Source organism: Macrotis lagotis, chromosome 1, assembly GCF_037893015.1.
Source record: "Macrotis lagotis isolate mMagLag1 chromosome 1, bilby.v1.9.chrom.fasta, whole genome shotgun sequence".
Classification (NCBI taxonomy): Eukaryota; Metazoa; Chordata; class Mammalia; order Peramelemorphia; family Peramelidae; genus Macrotis; species Macrotis lagotis.
The window spans coordinates 654,736,096-654,754,281 of record NC_133658.1 but is presented as its reverse complement, the minus strand read 5'-3'; the positions used below and the strand labels follow the sequence as shown (position 1 = coordinate 654,754,281).

The 18,186-nt window shown below is 36.1% G+C and overlaps 1 protein-coding gene across 10 annotated transcripts in view; it reads right to left on the bottom strand.

The window, feature by feature from the left end:
• Positions 1–18,186, bottom strand: part of ANKRD44 (ankyrin repeat domain 44) — a 367,960-nt gene that overhangs the window by 266,016 nt on the left and 83,758 nt on the right. For 4 of the 10 annotated variants that reach the window (XM_074215416.1, XM_074215411.1, XM_074215413.1 and 1 more), the window contains exon 1: positions 2,889–18,185. The exons of 1 other annotated variant lie outside the window; for it this stretch is intronic. In XM_074215416.1, coding sequence (XP_074071517.1) covers positions 2,889–3,056 — 168 coding nt within the window. In that variant the 5' untranslated portion in view covers positions 3,057–18,185. 5 more of the 10 variants (XM_074215420.1, XM_074215417.1, XM_074215419.1 and 2 more) reach the window with 3 other exon arrangements.

Here is an 18,186-nt window from a genome sequence, read left to right as displayed (position 1 = left end):
CAAGGAGAAAGTGAGGCTGGTGACTTAGCACACCCCCCACCCACCACACTCAAATCCAATTCCATACATATCATGGCATCACTTCCCTGGTTCCATTGCTTTTTAAGACTTTTTTTCCCAGATCCACAGGTCTAAATTCCCCAAGTTGGCCCTAGGTTGATTGTTTTAACTAAATCTCAGTCTGCTCACAAGCAAGTTACTGTTTGCTAGATTACTGGTCCTTTTTCTTATTATGCCTCCTGGTTAACTTTCTCTTTTAGACCATCCCATTTCCTTACCATCAAACTCACAAGATAGGCAAATGGGGGAGGGGGCAGTGACCAAAGGGAAGAACTAAGAAGGGTCCACCAAAAAGCTGTCTCACTTAGTACTTGCACAGACACAAAATGAAGCATATTTTTCAAGGAGAGAAGAATGAAGTTGATTTCTGAACACTGTCAGACCTCAAAAAACTGGCTTCTATTCCAAGCAGTTTTTTTTAGGACAAAAGATGAAATCAGATGTCAATTACCAGAATTTAAGCACCCCATCCTAATTTTTCATTACAAATGTTTCTCTGAAATAAATGCAAATTAAGATACTGTTAAACCTCAAAAGGGGGGGGTTAAGGTCTAGATTCGTCAGTGGTTATGAGACACCCATTATCTCATTTTCTCTAAGAGGTCCCCAGAAATAGAGAATCCACTTAATTGTCTCAATTATCTATGACCTTGGTCCATGCTCCTCAGGTCTAATGATGTGGAGAGAACTCGGATTGACTTCCAGATTTCACCTGAGATATTTATTAGTTTAGTTATGTGACCCTATACAAGGCAATTAACATTTTTTGATCCCCATTTTCATCTGTAAAATTGAAATAAAATCTGAAGTATGAAATAAAACACATAAAAATACTTTGCAAACTTTCAAATGCTATATAAATCACAGTTATTATTGGTGGTGTTATTCTTTCATCTGGTTAGACGAGTAACATCACTAAGGCAGAGTGTAATAAAGTCAACATACCTGGTTGAAATTCCTGCTATGGTTTATTTTACTAGCTGTGCCACCTTAGACAAGTCATTTCAGTTCTCTAGACTTCAAAATTGTCAACTATGAAGGGTTGGACTAGGTGATCAAAATAGTCTTTATTCTCCCTTTAATTAAGGAAGAAAGAAGAAGTTATTCCTAAAATACTACTAAATAGTCCACCAGGGCCTAACTCTAACCCTTTAAAGGCAGTGATCAGAGGATTACAGATTTAAAGCTAAAAGATGCTTAGTCTAAGATAGTAGGGACCGTCAGCTGGTGAAATGGATCAAGTGCTCAACCTGGAGTCAGGAAGACTTATGTTCAAATCTAGCTACGTGACCTTGAGCAAGTCATATAATCCTGTTTGTCCCATTTTCCTTTCCTGTAAAATGAGCTGAAGAAGGAAATGTCAAACCACACTTTCTTTGCAAGAAAGAGTGAGATACAGTAAGACCAGCCCCCTTAATCTTTTTTTTTAGGTTTTTTTTTTGCAAGGCAAATGGGGTTAAGTGGCTTGCCCAAGGCCACACAGCTAGGTAATTATTAAGTGTCTGAGAGCAGATTTGAACCCAGGTACTCCTGACTGCCGGGCCACCTAGCGGCCCATCAGCTCCCTTATCTTAAAGAGGTCCAGAGGGCTAAGCAATTTGCCCAAGGACACACAAGTAGGAAGCAAAAAATGTCAGGACTCCAAATCCCAGGACACTCTTCAGCCCCAAGGGCTGTCATGTCAACTTAGTAGAGAGATAATTCTTCCATCAGGATTTTACTGTTAGGTCTTCCAAGGAATCCAATTAAAACACATATTTTTTTCTTCCCACAACTCCTTAAGAAGGAACAGGTGACAGCTGGCCCAGTAGCATAGACCTTAAAGGGGGGGCTAGTAGAAGGCAGGGGAGCACCCACTTCACAATTTTGCCTAAGGCCAGCCCTGGGGGCAGCTGAGGCAAGGAAAAGGCTGATTAGGAGACAGTCTGGGGGAAGTATGGACACCACTGAAGGGTCTTTGAGACTTGAACTTGCTGGACGATGGGAAACACCTCCCAGGCTAAAATGGACATAAGGCAACTAGGCCAGGATACACCTAGGTCATGCAAATCATAAATCCTCAGATCCATTTTTGATGTAACTATACATTTTCACAGATGCAAAAAAAAGTTCTAGGACAATGGCAGCTACTGTATTTCTGCTGAGGCTGCATTCTGGCCTCTCTCTCCAAGTCAGGTTTAATGAATAAGCAAATAGGGTGACAGAATCATGTCCAATTAAATGGAGCCTTTATGGCTCATTGTCATTCCATCTCCTGCCCAGGGCAAGAAGACCAGTTCTCCAGCACTAATAGCCAACCCTAGCATCTCTCAATCCAACCACCAATCCATACAAAAATGTATCCGGGAGGAATAATGAAGTGACCAACCTTGCTTTTTAAATACATATAGCTCAAACTTACTTTATTGATTGAGTTGGACACTAATGTTCTACAGAACCAACAGCTTCAAATTTACGTACTTTTTAGGAAGGAATATATCATGTGTAAGTGGTACCAATGACATATTGCAGCAGTATTCTATTTAAATACTGTTTTAAAAAATCCTAAAAAAAAGAAAAGGAAGTCAACGCCAGAAGTTACAGGAATGAAGGTGCTTCCCACATCCCTTCTCCAATGAAGTCTTTCCTTTTCTCTAAGACACAGCTCTGGCCCCAGATTCATGATATTATTTCTTAATTATTCCAGTTGAGAGGGACCTCTGCCTCTAACAGCCAGAACTCTCCGCCCCCCCCCCCATTTACACTTGGCTCTTTCTCTCCTTGAACAAAGTGTTTATTCAATTCAATCACACACACATTTTCAATATCACAAACAAGTCTTCTCTCACCTTTAAACTGTAACCTCCTTCATAGGCTTTAGATCTGGGAGAGGCATTGGAGGTCATCTGTTCCAAACCCGTCATTTTCCAAATGGGGAAACTAAGGCCTGCAGAGATTAATTGGCCTACCCAAGATGACACAAATATTACATAGTAGAGCCAAGATGAGGAGCCCATTCTCTTTCCACATTGTCTCCCTAGCACCTACCTTGCTGCTTTACACACAATGGGTGTTTAACAAACACCAGATGTTTAAATGACTTTATGAGGTTCCAAGGAGGGAAGAAATTCCTGTGGTCTGGGGAAGGGCAGAAAAAGGGAGGTTCCAGAGTTGAGTAAGATCTGCAAAGTTTTGAAAGTGCCACCAAAGTATTTCCATTAACAGCCAACATACTACAGGTTTGACCAGAGTTTCAACCTCTTTCCTAAAGTTTTCATGTAACTCTATTGGAGAATTTTCTCATGAAACTATATAGCCAGTGGGAAAATAAGATTCACTTTACAACCTCTCTCAAGTCATCTTGTCTGTAATATATCTTACTATATAAAACAAAGGATACTTCCCCAATAAACTTTGAGTTTACAACCTTATTAACTTTTACTTAGAGATCACAGATCAGAAAGTCAGAAGGGACCTCAAAGGCTATCTGATCCAATTCCTTCATTTTACAGATAGAAAAAGTGAGGTCTAAGAAGGTCAAATGACTTGCATTAATCCAGTTTTAGACAGAATCTGACAAGATATCATGGGTAACTGAAAATTTTTCCAGAACCTCTAAATATCCCTTTTCAATTATTTTAATAAACATATTCATTTCCTGCTGTGACAACAAAATTATTTAAAGCTAATTAGAAGAATTTTAAATCTATATATGCCATAATTGGATTACATTCATTTCCTCATCCCTACTTTCTGAATGAAATTAGTTTCCCTGGCTGACCTTATAATGCACACATTTTGGATTGTGTGACTATAAAGGGATGGGTTATCAGTGCAGGTACCCATTCAGAAATAAACTAACCCTAACTTTCAAATAGTATCACCATTTTGTTGTAGGAAATGAAGAAAAAGTAACACCTCAGATAAACTACTTTTAATCCTAATCTAAAATCTGACAAAAATTAAGGTGCAGGTGGGACAAGGAGGAAACAAAACTTCATTAGGTTGAGACCAGTTGTGGCTGGTTAAATGTTTTAACAACTGGCTCTCTGGTTGAGAAATGAACTTCAGGACATTTTTACATTTAATCTTCATTTTTAATATTTTTTTCATCACTTTCTTAAATTGAGACTCTTAAGGGAGGAGACAATGTAGAAAGAGAATGGGCTCCTCATCTTGGCTCTACTATGTAATATTTGTGTCATCTTGGGTAGGCCAGTTAATCTCTGCAATCAACAAAATAATAAATCAAACTTTTATTTGGAATATTTGCAAATTTCTCAAGTATAAAGACTCAATTTAAAATTTTAACTTTCCATTCTCTTGGTCCTATACTATCTGGCTCCAACTAGCTCACCACCAATGAAGATCTTTATCCAGAATGTAAAATGCATGGAGAAAATTGGAATGAAAAGATAAAATCTTGGGGGACGGGAGAGAGAGATATGACATATTTGGAATAAAAACTATGTGGTTCTGCTTTATTTTCTAATATCTAGAACAATTATTTTTATGTCAGCAGTTCCTTGAAAATACTCTCTATTTAGATCAAACAGATTAGTACATTGTATTGGCAAGATATCTGTTTCATAAAATATTGCTCTGTCAAGGGTAGCAATCAAAGGAAATGGGAACTAAAAAATGTGTATGTAGATGAAACATCATGTTGGAATATTCAGAATCAGATGAAGGAAATTAAAACTAAATGACAGTGCAGTTAGTTGTCCATTGAAACATAGTTATATCTTCATTGAAAACTTGGAGAGTCTGAGAAGTGTAATTGGATCATGTTCCTGAAATATTGACTGTCTGAAAACTAAATATATGTAAATAGGTTAGAAAACAGCTAAAATAGAGGGGAAATGGGCAGCTAGGTGGAGCAGTGGATACAGTAAATGTCAAAGATGAAATTGAAATTCAGGTCTTGGTGACTCTATAACTAGACCTATTCCATGCTGCTCCTGCACACTGGACACCAAGTTAAATGAAAATGTTGAGATTATATTACAAAACTAAAATAATCTCTCCTCTCAAGGAGCTCACAATCTAATGGGGAGGCAACATGCAAACAACCCTGTACAAAATACAAGAAAGGGGTGTGTGTGTGTTTGTGTGCGTGTGGGGGGGACCAGGAAGGTCTGCTTGAAGAAGGTAGCATGGAAAGAAGTCAGAGGGTGAATCACATAGATACTTTTTCTAGGCGAGGGGATCCAGTCAGGGAAAATGCAGGGAGTCAGAAGATGAAATGTCCTGACTGAAACAACAGAGAAGCCTGGAGCTTAAAAAAACAAACAAAGGATGTTATATTTGATTCTGGAAGTAATAGCCAGTCAGTCACAGGTATTATTGAGAAGTGAGAGTGACATGGTCTGAGTTTTAGCATGGACTGGGGAGAGACTTAAGGCAAAACCAAAAAGCAATTAAAATATCAGTGGTGGGGTGGCTAGGTGGTGCAGTGGATAAAGCACTGGCCCTGGAGTCAGGAGTACCTGGGTTCAAATCCAGTCTTAGACACTTAATAATTACCTAGCTGTGTGGCCTTGAGCAAGCCACTTAACCCCATTTGTCTTGCAAAAACCTAAAAAAAAAAAATATCAGTGGTGATGATAAGGTAATGAGGGCTGGTACCAGAGAAGTGTCAGTGAAGAAGCAGTTATATATGAAAGCTGTCAGAAAAGCAGAATTTACAGGACTTGGCAACAGGTTGGATAGGGAATGTGAGAGGGAGTAAGAAGTAGAAGATCACATACATCTAGGTGGCAAATTTGGGTAACTGTTGGAATCCATACTAATAAGGAATTCAGGAAAGGGAAGGATTGGAGATAATGAGTTCAGGATTGGACATATCAAATTTAAGATGTTTATGGGACATTCAATAAGAATAGATAGTTAACAGAGAGTGAGAATCATCTGCATAGATATGACAATTGAATGCATGGATCATAATGAGACCACCAAATAAAATAGTATAGAGGAAGAAAAGGGTCCAGATCAAAATCTTATAGCCTACTCATGATTAACAGGCACAACTTTGAGAGTATATAGCAGAGGAAATATTATGAATTAATTTTTCCTATTATACTTCCATGTATGTGCCATATCAGGGATAGTTGCCTTCCATCTAGAACCATCTCTGAACCCAGCAGGTACTTAACAAATGTCATCAGACTTGAACTCTATAATTGTGCTTTTTCCTCTTGATAGTCAAGCTGTTCAGAGTGTTCTATAATAGGCACACACTCTACTTTTGAAAGCTCTCATTACAGATTGACACCACAGAGATAAGTAGCTTTAAAATGTCAACAACAACCTTACACTCTTCATCACTTATACTTACAGAACTAGAATTCATGAATTCCCTTCTCATCTGAAATAATTCTGTAGCCCTCAGAGGTCTCCATATTAGCCTTCAACTGCTAAGAAAAATCCACTCGGAAATACTCTAACTCTAAAATTCTCAGTTCCTAGAATTGAATTGTCCCATAAACATATAACCATGTTTATCAATTTAAATTTGAAAGTATAAGCCCTCTATATGAATGTAATAAAACACTACTGTTTTGAAAGAAATCATGAGGGACAGGACTTCAGAATAGCCTGGAAAGACTTGCATGAACAATGTTGAGTGAAGTGAGCAGAACCAGAAGAACATTATACATACTAACAGCAACACTGGGTGATGATCAACCATGATGGACTTCTTCATTTCAGCAGCATGATAATCAAAAACAATACTGAAAGACTTGTGATGGAAAATACCATCCATATCCATAGAAGGATTTTAAATGCTGACCAAAGCTTACTATCTTCGATTTTTAAAAGTTGTCTTATGTATCATATTTTTTTCTCTCTAATGTTTTTTTCTTCCATTTGGATTTGATTCTTCTTTTATAACTTGATTAATATGGATCTATGTTTATGTAGAGCCTATATTAGATTGGTTTCTGTCAGAGGAAGCAGAAAGGTGAAAAATGTAAAAACCTCACCTTGCCAAAAAAAAAAAAAGGTTGTTGAACACTTACCATTGCATGTTGTTGGAAAAATAAAGAAAATATAAAAAGAAAAAAGAAAGTATAAGCCCTTACAAAGCCCTCCTTTACTCTACTCTTCCCTAAAAAGTCATATTGGCAGACTAGATCACTGCTAAACTGCTAGTTATTATAAAGTTGGTCTTATGATTTCTTTTTTTTTGAATCAGACTAATGATTTCATCCCAATGAAGAGTTTCTACTTTTGGAAACTCCCTACACCAATGAGGATCAGGTATTTGCTATAATTTGTATTATTAGAGAAAGTCACTTGGGGCATTACAAAATTAAATGACTTGATTATGAGAAAATGAGACAAGATTTACTTGAAGCCAGACCATCCTGACTCTAAACATGATTTTCTATCTACTCATAACCTTTCTTGATAAATTATACTTAAATTATTTTTATTAAATTTTAAAAGAATAAAACTTAGAAAAACTAATGTTGAAACTAAAATTCAAAGTAAAAATAATATAACTTCACTGTCAAATCAGATACCTGCTATAAGTCTATATTTACTAGAGTAATCAATTTACTAGGAAGTTCTAAGTAAACAGATTCACTATCAGTAATTTCATTATTGGTTTATTAAAATGTGGTTATGTTAAAAACAGAAGAAGTTATATATTTGTGAGATACATATAGAAGAACACTCATCAAAAGAAAATCATTAAAAATTTTAAATAACCTTGCATCCAATTCATTAATGTTCAATCAGAAAGTACCTCTTATAGAATAGGTCCTTTGTGGAATAGCTTCAATGACTAACTAGTCTAGACAACAGTCATATTTAAATAGGGCTAAACAATACCACATTACATATTTTCAAATGTTTACCAAAATTGCCTGGTAGTGAGTCAAATTTGAAATTAAATCTTAATAAAATTTTTAGAATAATAGACTATAGAGAAGGGATATCATTAAGCATGTTTCAAAATGAAAGGCTTTTAAAATATTATGCTTACTGTTTTTTCCATAGAAATTGCAAATAAATTAATATAGTCATTTATTATCCCACATATCCATTAAAGAAATGGAAAAGGATGAAATGATTAAAAACACTAAATCTTTTCATAGTAAGAAGTCACTAAGTATTGAGTGGGAGAAAGATTAAAAAACCAAAACAACAGGGAGGTGAGTGGGGGAAAAAACTGAAATGCTGGGTAAATTAAAGTGTGATTGTTTTATTTTGGGAAGGGGAGGAGGGGAGAAAGGAAAAACCTAGTTGGGAGATCACATCCTTTATGAAATAGAAAATGAAATACTATTGAGGCAAGAGAGTAGCATGCAGGCTTCTTGCCAATCAAAACCATAAGAAACAGAGAGCTTCCCTACCTCTCCCCTTAATTCACTGCTGAAAAGGTCTTTGAAATTACAAAGTTATCAGTTCATCTCTACTATTTTTTCAACCCAGTCCTAAGAAATAAATACCTCTACCAAAATCTGCTCACCCAACAATTCCATCATTCTTTTAAGCCCTAAGGGGACTGAAGTTAAAGCTAAAGACCAAAAAAGAAAATAAGACTTATAAGTTGCTATTAAGTAGTCATAGAAGAGTTCTTTGACTGGCTATATTTTTCCCCACAAGGCTAATGCTGCTGCGCTTATGTTATAAGGGAATACCAGTTTCTCTCCCCCCTTCCTATTTACTATCTCCAACATAAAAAGGGCTCTCTCTCTCTCTCTCTCTCTCTCTAGCTCTCTCTTTCTCCTCTCTCTCTCCCCCTAACCATGTCACCACTTGTGGTATACCACTTTGTAGCACTTGGCTCTCATAAGGAGGAGGAAAAAAGTGTAACTGTCAGGGATTTGGATAGTTGACATTTCTGGTGTATACAAAACTGGAGAAATTCCAGTAAAACTACTGGCAAAGGACCCATTAAATATAACTTCAATCCTCTAGCTCCTGTAACTAAAACATATGGTGAGACACAGGAACTGGAGCACATTCCCTTTTAGCTTGCTCCTTCAGAAGGCAAAGCAAAAAAAAAAAAAAAAAAAAAAAAACTGGAAAAGGAAAATAGGTGGGGGAAGGGAACAAGACATTTAATGGAACTCTCAGAGGGATGAGACAGTGTTCCACCCATACTCTTTTTCCAAAACAGAAGAGATACAAGGTAAAAGACCAGACAGAGTTGGTGAGAAGCAGTAGAGAATCATTGTTACAACCAATCTTGAAGCCTCCAGAGTTACTTGTGATTAACTGTGCCAGTATGATAACTGACTGGTATTATATATTCTTCCTCCCCAAGAATAAACTTTAATGGTCCTAACACATCCCCAATGAACATTTCATTCTTGTTTCTAAGCTTTAAAAAACCAATATTTAATGTTTAATATTTAATATATCCCTAGACAAAGACTGAATATATTTTCAGTTAGTTTATTGTATACCTTCCAAATAAAGTTTTATTTTGATAAGTAGCATAGAAGGCTATGCCAGGAATATAATAAACTCTAGTAGGTCCCTCAAGCCAAAGAGGCAAGTGTCAAAGGACTAAGTTTAGTTCTTCATCTTATCCCCAAAGGAGTTAATTGCCACATCTCATCAAAGCAGTTACAAAAAGATGAAGGGGTCCAATGGGCACCAGTATCTAGATGGATCTTTGAAGAACACAACATTCTGTATAGAAAATGAACCAATAAAAACATGAAAGCTACCTCCTCCAGATAGTTTTTGTTTTAAATTAAGTTGTAAAATGAAAAAAAATGTATTAAATTTTAACAATGTTCCAAAAAAAACCCATTAAGTTTTAGGAATGTTAAGTACAAGCAAGCCAGTCCATTCCTGTCTTTATGAAGCTTCCAGAGGACAGCCAGGTGGTACAATGGATAGAGCACTAGCCCTGGAGTCAGGAGGACCCAAGTTCAAATCCAACCTCAGACATTTTTTAAAAGTTGTCTTAGGTATTTAAGTTGCTTTTTTCTAATTTTTTTCTATTTTGATTTGATCCTCCTGTCATAACATGATAAATATAAGTTTAGCATGGTAATACGTGTATGGCCTATATTAAATTGCTTACTGTCAGCAAGAAGGAGAAAAATGTAAAGCATAAAACTTTGCAAAAAAATTGATTGTTGAAAACTACCACTGTATGTAGTTGGAAAAATAAATTTAAAAATATTATTTCCTGGGGGAAAAAAGTCTCATTCCACCAGAAGAAGATCATAAAAATAATAAGATAAGAACTGGAAGGGGAACAGGGTATGAGTAAGACTGAATGATTTACAAAAGGACAGAAAGTCATATATTGGACCAATTGGGTAAAATTAAGAAAAAAAGTTAAATCAAAGGAAAGGTTGGAAAAAATGAAATCTGTACAAGTACTATAACAATAATATTTTATCCAAAACCAAAATTCATTGACCTTCAAACAACTGTAGTAATCTCTTTTTCTCTCTAATAGAACTTTGCAGAAAGAAACATGAGTCATTTAAAAAAATTTCATGGTTTTCAAATTTTCAGTATAAGCTTCAATAAATATGACCTCTTTGCAGACTAATGAATTTTTGATAGCAGTCTAAATTTTTCAGATGTCTGATTTACAATGACATCTAATCCACAACAGGCAAATCAGAATATATCTGTGGCAAAATAAATAGCTTATAACCAAATTTTTAATTAATATCATAATTTTCTCTTTTGTGACAGAACTGAATTCCTAGTTTTTTAAAAAATAATTTTAGAATTTCAAAAATTGCAACTTATATGCCTTACCAACCAAAAAGAGTTTACAAGGAGCTGTGCCTCATTTCCTTTTATTACCCTTACCTCTAACCATGGGAAATAATAAAACTGAAAGTCAACTTGGGGGAATGGAAAGTGCTATATATGCAATCTGAAGCACTGAGTTCAAATCATAAATTTACCATTATCTGCATGAACTTGGGCAAGTTGCAATCTTTCTGGGCCCCAAGTTCTCTTCTGTAAAGTGATGTCTGTGGCTTCAGTGACCATGAGGTCCCTTTCAACTCTGTCAATAATCCATGAAATTCCAAATCCCACATGAAATAAGCTCATTTAATATGATAAGCTCACCTAAGACAACAGCATTTAAAATAACTGCATTTTTAAAGAGGATTATGTACTCTCAGGATATCCTACAGCATCTAGGTGCTGTACATTCCTTTAGCACTTGACAGCCCCAGTCATAGCTCACTTCGCTTCTTACTTTGGAGTCATTATCTTCTCAACAATCTCTCACCTATTAATCAAACTGAAGAAAGTTGAAGAGGAAGATTCTTTAATTAAGCTGCCAAAACTAATGCTGTACTAATAACCCCCAAATTTCAAAATTATTTCTGGTCATAAATGAGGGGGCATAAATTAGATCTTAAAAAATTTCATTTTAACTTTATTGACTTGTGAACATAAAACAGAAGATACCAGTAGCAGAACTCAAGAAACCAGAGGTACTGGAAGTAAAGGGAAGCATCATAATAGAACATGGTACAATGGAATTGCAGATTTTATATTTAGAGGACCTCTGTGAATTGCCTCAAACACTTATCTCTGTATGCTCTATGAACCTCAGTTTTCTTGTTTGGAAAATGAGGGGACTGGGCTAGCTGACCAGCAAGATTGCTTCTAGCTCCAATTCTCTGTTCCTGCAGCCTGCTCCCAATGCCATACTTTAACTCCATTATTAAACCAACCCTTATCTGTCTACCTCCACTATTCATTCTATCTCTTAACTTCCTACATTTTCCCTGACAGTCCCCCAAGCCTGAATTCCTTCCCTCCTCCTTTCCATCTCCTGGCTTCTTTCAAACCTCACTAAAACCCCACCTTCTACAAGAAGTTTTAACTGCTTCCCTAAATGCAGTGCTTTCCCTCAGAGACTATCTCCAATTCATCCTATCTCATGTGTACATAGTTGTTTGCATACTGCTTTCCCCTTTAGAATGTAAACTCCTTGAGAGTCAGGACTGATTTTTTTGTCTTCTTCTGTATTCCAAGGCCTGGCACAGTGTCCAGTATATCTCAAGTGCTTTATACTGCTTGCAGGACTGTCATAGATATGAAAAATTAAGAAAATGAACAAATCTATTCTAAAAACTCATATTAAATAATACTAAAATTCACCTGGATAGGTTATTCTAAAACAATGTATTCCATCTAGGTTTTTTTGTTTTGTTTTATTTTTAGCTTTTTGCAAGGCAATGGGGTTAAGTGGCTTACCCAAGGCCACACGGCTAGGTGATTATTAAGTGTCTGAGGCCACATTTGAACTCAGGTCTTCCTGGTTCCAGGGCTGGTGCTCTATCCACTGCGCCACCTAGCCACCCCTCCATCTAGGGATTTTCTATAAGAAAGAACCAAAAGGCAATTTAGAAGTCCTTCTTTGTTGCCCTGAGAAACTCCAAGGTTCCTGTCTAAAATATAGGATTCATAGTTCAACTACTACACTCTCAATTCTGTAAGACCAGTTTTTCTTTTTGTCTACATTGTCAACATTCCCTTTCTAACCCTTTGATGTATACAATCACTTTTAAAAATTCTCTTCCATCTCATAATTTTAAGAAGACTTCCCTGTTGGAATGGACAGAAGAGAATAATTTGTTCCAAGAGCTGTGAAGTAAGTTGAAGTAGGCACTAGAAAACACTTAAGAATTTGGTCAGACATCAAAGTCATCTATTGCTTCCTAAATCACCTGTTGGCTTGACTTTGCTCCTACCACAGGAGTTCAGTGACTCTGGAAGAGAATGAGACTGATGACTTGTGCAACTCTCTCTCACTTAAATCTAAGCCACAGTGAGCCAGGTATCACCTCATGACATCACTGGTCTCCTTGGAAAACAAAGGACAATGACAAACCATGATACTCACTGTAACTGCTCAGAATAGAAACCAAAATCAAAAGAACTTTTCTTTGTTGTTGTTGTTTGCCTTATTTCAACAATGAAGGTCTCTGGTGAGGTCAATGCATATCAGTACTTACACTGAAACTCTTGAGTGTTGTTTGGACCCAAAGAGGTTAGAAATCCTGTAAAAGGGTTACACATTATGTATCAGAGGCAGGACTTGAATCTAGGTCTTCCTGACTCCCTAACACAGAAAAAGATACAAGAAGATATGTACTCAATCCATCAACACCCTTCGATCTCATTCTTGGTCAGGTTTAGGGAAACAAAGTTCACCAGGTTACCTAGTAGCCCAGGAATTAGAGTTTAAGCAAAGACCACAGATAGATTATGGGTACCTAAAAGACTTAAGATCTGAAGCATGAGTCTTTTACAAATGTATAATCTGGGGTGAACAGACCTCAGACCTTTTTGAATGTACTAATTATAGGTAGTCAAATAAGGATAAATACTCCAATTGGTAGGATTCCTTTGAAGTCTGGTGCTGCCACTCAGATTCAAGGACCATTCTAATTGTTTCTGGCTGTATGTCCTTTCTCTTCCCTTTGGGAAATGGGACCCAAGTTAATAATCCCCCCATAAGATTTGTATTTCCTGCTGAATGTATTGTTCATTAAGTTTATGACAATCCTCAAAGGAGTAGTGATTAGGGATGTGGACAGGAATAACTCTTATAGTGTCAGAGTTAGTCTTAGGCTAGGGAATGGAGATCCTACTGTAAAGGAGTTTGGATGATGACCACACAATAAGAAAGGATTAACCTCAGTTTGAATTGAATTTAATCCAATTGTTCCAGATTAAGAAATACTTTCCTTTCACCATAGTAACTAGGTAGATTATCAAGTCCCCTACCAAAAGATAAACCCTTTGAATTCATGTTAGCTATAATGGATAGAGTTCCAGGTCTGGAGTCAGGAAGATATCTATCTGAGTTCAAATCTGGCCAGACAAACTATAGGAACCCTAAACAAGTCACTTAACTTTTTTGTCTCAGTTTCCTCATCTGTAAAATGAGTTGGAGAAGGAAATGGCAAAACTGCAGCATCTTTGCCTAGAAAACCCCAAATGGAATCACCACTCATATGATTGAAAAACAAGTGAACAACAAATGAAAAAAATTTGGGAAGAAGAAAATGTGATAAAAGACGGAATGAAATAGTGTCTCAAAGGTCCTGGGAGAAGAGAAATGTTTTGTGGGATGATTTGTTTTGTTTTAGAATTTCGAGTTAACAGTAATCTTGCCAGATGATTTTAAAATCAATGAGCAGCTGAATTACCCTAACAATTTCTCCTGTAGAGCTGTTACTTTCTGTCACTTTATTTATGAGACAACTTTAATCACTATTCAAACAAAACTAAAAAAATGAAATGAAATAAATAACATGCTACAATGGGTAATTAGAAAAACAGGTTGAAGATGTGACATCTGTGGTGGCTAATTTTTTTTTAATGTGTTAAAATTTATAACTTAGGCAAGTTCAGGAATCAAATGCTCTATAGTAATAAATAACAGAGACAGTGTGGAATAATAAATGAAGATCTAATTTTGGAGTCAGAAAGACCTGGGTTCAAGTCTATCTCTGACCTGATAATTTTTTTTAAAGCATTTATTTTGTACCAAACCATACACTAGAGAAAAAATATATAAGCCAGCAAGCCAATTTTTTCCTCAAGGATCTTATCTTCTAATCGAAGAAGAAAACACATAAAAGGAAACAAGAAAATGAGAAGGAAAAATAAGAGTTTCCTCATTCTCTGGAAATGGTTAAAGTGAGAGAAAGGCTTGGTTCTGGACAAGGTAAAGTGAAAATTCAAAACTCCATCCATCAGGGTCAAGAGTCCTGGGGTAGAGTGGGACATAGATAAGAGAAATTATCAAAGTACAACATGGGGCATGGTTTGGAAAGGGGCAAGAAATATGGAGATAAGACAAAGAAAGCAAGAGGGAAGAGATAGGAGAAGAGTCCAGGTTCTGATGGGAAGAAGTTAGAGAAAATGGTTGGAGAATGGAGTACATCATTTAGAAAATATTGTCTATGTGCCTCAAATGACTCTCTACAACTAAATTTTAGAGAAGTTACTAATCTGCATTGGTAAAAGAAATTCCTTATACAGAAATCCCTAAATCAATGATATAATATATCTAATTAATAATTAATAATAATAAACACAATAAATATATAACACTTTACATTTATAAAGCCTTTAACATACCAGATCACTTTTGATCCTCCAGGTAGACCATGATCCCCATTTTATGAGATTTAATGACTTGCCCAAGATCATCCAATTAGTTATTGATTGGGTTGGGAATCAAAGTCAAATCTTCTGATCCCAAGTTGAATGTTCTTTCCATCATACCTTGGAACTTACTGATCATCTTCCACATTTGGAAATGTTCTCCCTCTTCACCTCTGATTCTTGCCATCCCTGACTTCTTAAAGACTCAACTCAAATGCTATCTTCTGCAAAAAGCCTTCCCATTAGCTACTTAAGCCTCTGTAGCTCCCTTCCTTCTACTTTCTCTGCATCTTATATGTACCTATTTGTCAACATGCTGTCTCCTTCATTAGGCTGGAATCTTAAGAAAATGGATAATTTTTGTGGTTTTGTCTTTCTTTAAATCATCTTTGTATTAATATGGTATGTGGCATATAGCAAAGGCTTAATAAATAGTTAATGATTGATTAAATAATGTTAGAAGCTCTTTTTTTGCAAACTATTTACACAGATTTTTTTGAAGGGGGAGGAATAGGGGGAACTATCTTCTAAACTTTGCACAAGATGACTTAACACATTTGATTTAAGGGGCAACATGATACAGTAAGAACTTGGACTTGAAATCAAGAATCAGGGGCTAAAATTCCAATACTTCTATTTCTTGATATAATGGAAAGAGCACCAATTCGGGAGTCAAGAGGACCTTAGTCCAAATTCTACTTCTGGATACTACCTGGATGATCTTGGACAGGACACTTAACCATTCTGGATCTCAGTTTCCTCATCTGTAAAATGAGGCACAGAAGATACAAAATAGATGGCCTCTGAGGTATTTTCTGGCTCTCATATGACCAACAAGAAAATCGTAATATCCCCATCTATAAAATGAGAACTTTGTCTTAGATGATCTTTAAATCCTTTCAGGTCACATGTCATATATTTCTTGGTAAACAATGGGCATGTTCCAGAAATGACAAAAGCATTAGGGTTGGCAATTGAATAATGATCAAAGATTCCGATGAGAAATTACAGTAAGGGTCCACTTCCACCTTAGAGCTACACAAAAAGTCAGGCCTTGAAAGCCAATAGAAAGAACTATCAGGACAGCTAGGTGGCAAAGTAGATACAGTACTGGAGACAGGAGGACCTGAGTTCAAATCCAGATACTTAGTAATTACCTAGCTGTGTGGCCTTGGGCAAGTCACTTAACCCCACTGCCTTGTAAAAAAAACAAACAAAAACAAACAAAATTCAACTACCAGTAGAGTAAGTAGGTGGCAGTGCCCAAACCAGAATAGCCCAGAAGCTCTGAGTTCCCTAAAGGCCCTGAAGATGTGGTGCTTAGAACATCAGAGGTGGCCTAAGCCCTGGAGGTAGAGATGGAAATAAGAACCCAAGGGAACAATACAGAGGTTAAGGAAAGCCACAATCAACTCACTCAAAAGCAAAATATAGGCTAGAACCTTATTCTGGAATAAAATTTCAATTCAGGAATTAAAGGCAAGGGGAGGAGTAAAAACCAACCACTATAAAGAATTAGTATACTTGGATTAGACCAACATCTCACATCCTATACCAAGATAAGATCAAAATGGGTGCAGGATTCAGACATAAAAAGACAGTATTATAAGCAAACTAAAACAAGGAATAGTTTACCTTTCAGATTATGGAAAGGGAAGCAGTTTATGATCAAGGAAGAGAAATGGAAAACATCATTAAAAACAAACTGGAGGGGCGGCTAGGTGGCGTAGTGGATAAAACACTGGCCTTGGAGTCAGGAGTACCTGGGTTCAAATCTGGTCTCAGACATTTAATAATTGCCTAGCTGTGTGGCCTTGGGCAAGCCACTTAACCCTGTTTGCCTTGCAAAAACCTAAAAAAAAAAAAAACCCAAAAAGCTGGATAATTTTGATTATATTAAATTAAAAAGCTTTTGCACAAACAAATCCACTGTAACCAAGATCAAAAGAAATGTAATAAATTGGGAAACAATTTTTACAACTAATATTTCTGATAAAGGACTCATTTCTAAAATATATATAGAGAACTGAGTCAAATTTATAAAAATAAACAAGCCATTCCCAATTGACAAATAGTCAAAGGATATGCAAAGGCAATTTGCAGATGTGGAAATCAAAGTTATCCATAGTCATATGAAAAATTGCTATAAATCATTACTGATTAGAGAAATGTAAATTAAAGCATCTCTGAGGTACTACCTCACACCTCTCAGATTGGCCTACTGATAATGATCAATGTTGGAGGAGATGTGGAAAATCTGGGACACTGATACATTGTTGGTGGAGTTGTGAACTGATCCAGCCTTTCTGGAGAGCAATTGGAATTAAGCCCAAAGGACAATAAAAATGTGCATTCCCTTTGATCCAGCAATACCTCTACTGGGTCTACACCCTGAAGAGATCATAAAAAAGGGTAAAAACATCACTTGTACAAAAATATTCATAGAAGATCTGTTTGTAGTGGCAAAGAATTAGAAATTGAGGGGATGTCCATCAACTTAGAAATAGCTAAAAATTGTGGTATAGTATGTGATGGGACACTATTGTTCTATTAGAAACCAGAAGGGATGGGATTTCAGAGAAGCCTGGAAGGAATTGCATGAATTGATACTGAATGAGATGAGCAGAACAGGAAGAACACTGAAAATATATAAAATTCAAAACTTACCAAAAATGACAGAAACTACTATTGAATAACTGAAAACAAATAAAATGTTTATATAATTTTAAAAGATTATAGATATAACAATTATCAAAAAATTAAATCTAAAATGAGAAATAATGCCATAACTGTAAATAGAGCCTCAAGGGGAAAATAGATCTTCCTCAAGGATCATGTGTATACCTAGAAGAAATAAACCAGTAGATTAAAAGAAGAAATCAAACTCTAGAGGAAAGAATTAAAGAAGGATAAATAGTTTGGGAGAGAAAATGGTGAAAAAATCTTCACCAACTAAAGACTCCTTGTAAACTAGAATAAGTTGAAAAGAAATCAATGACTATATGAAAC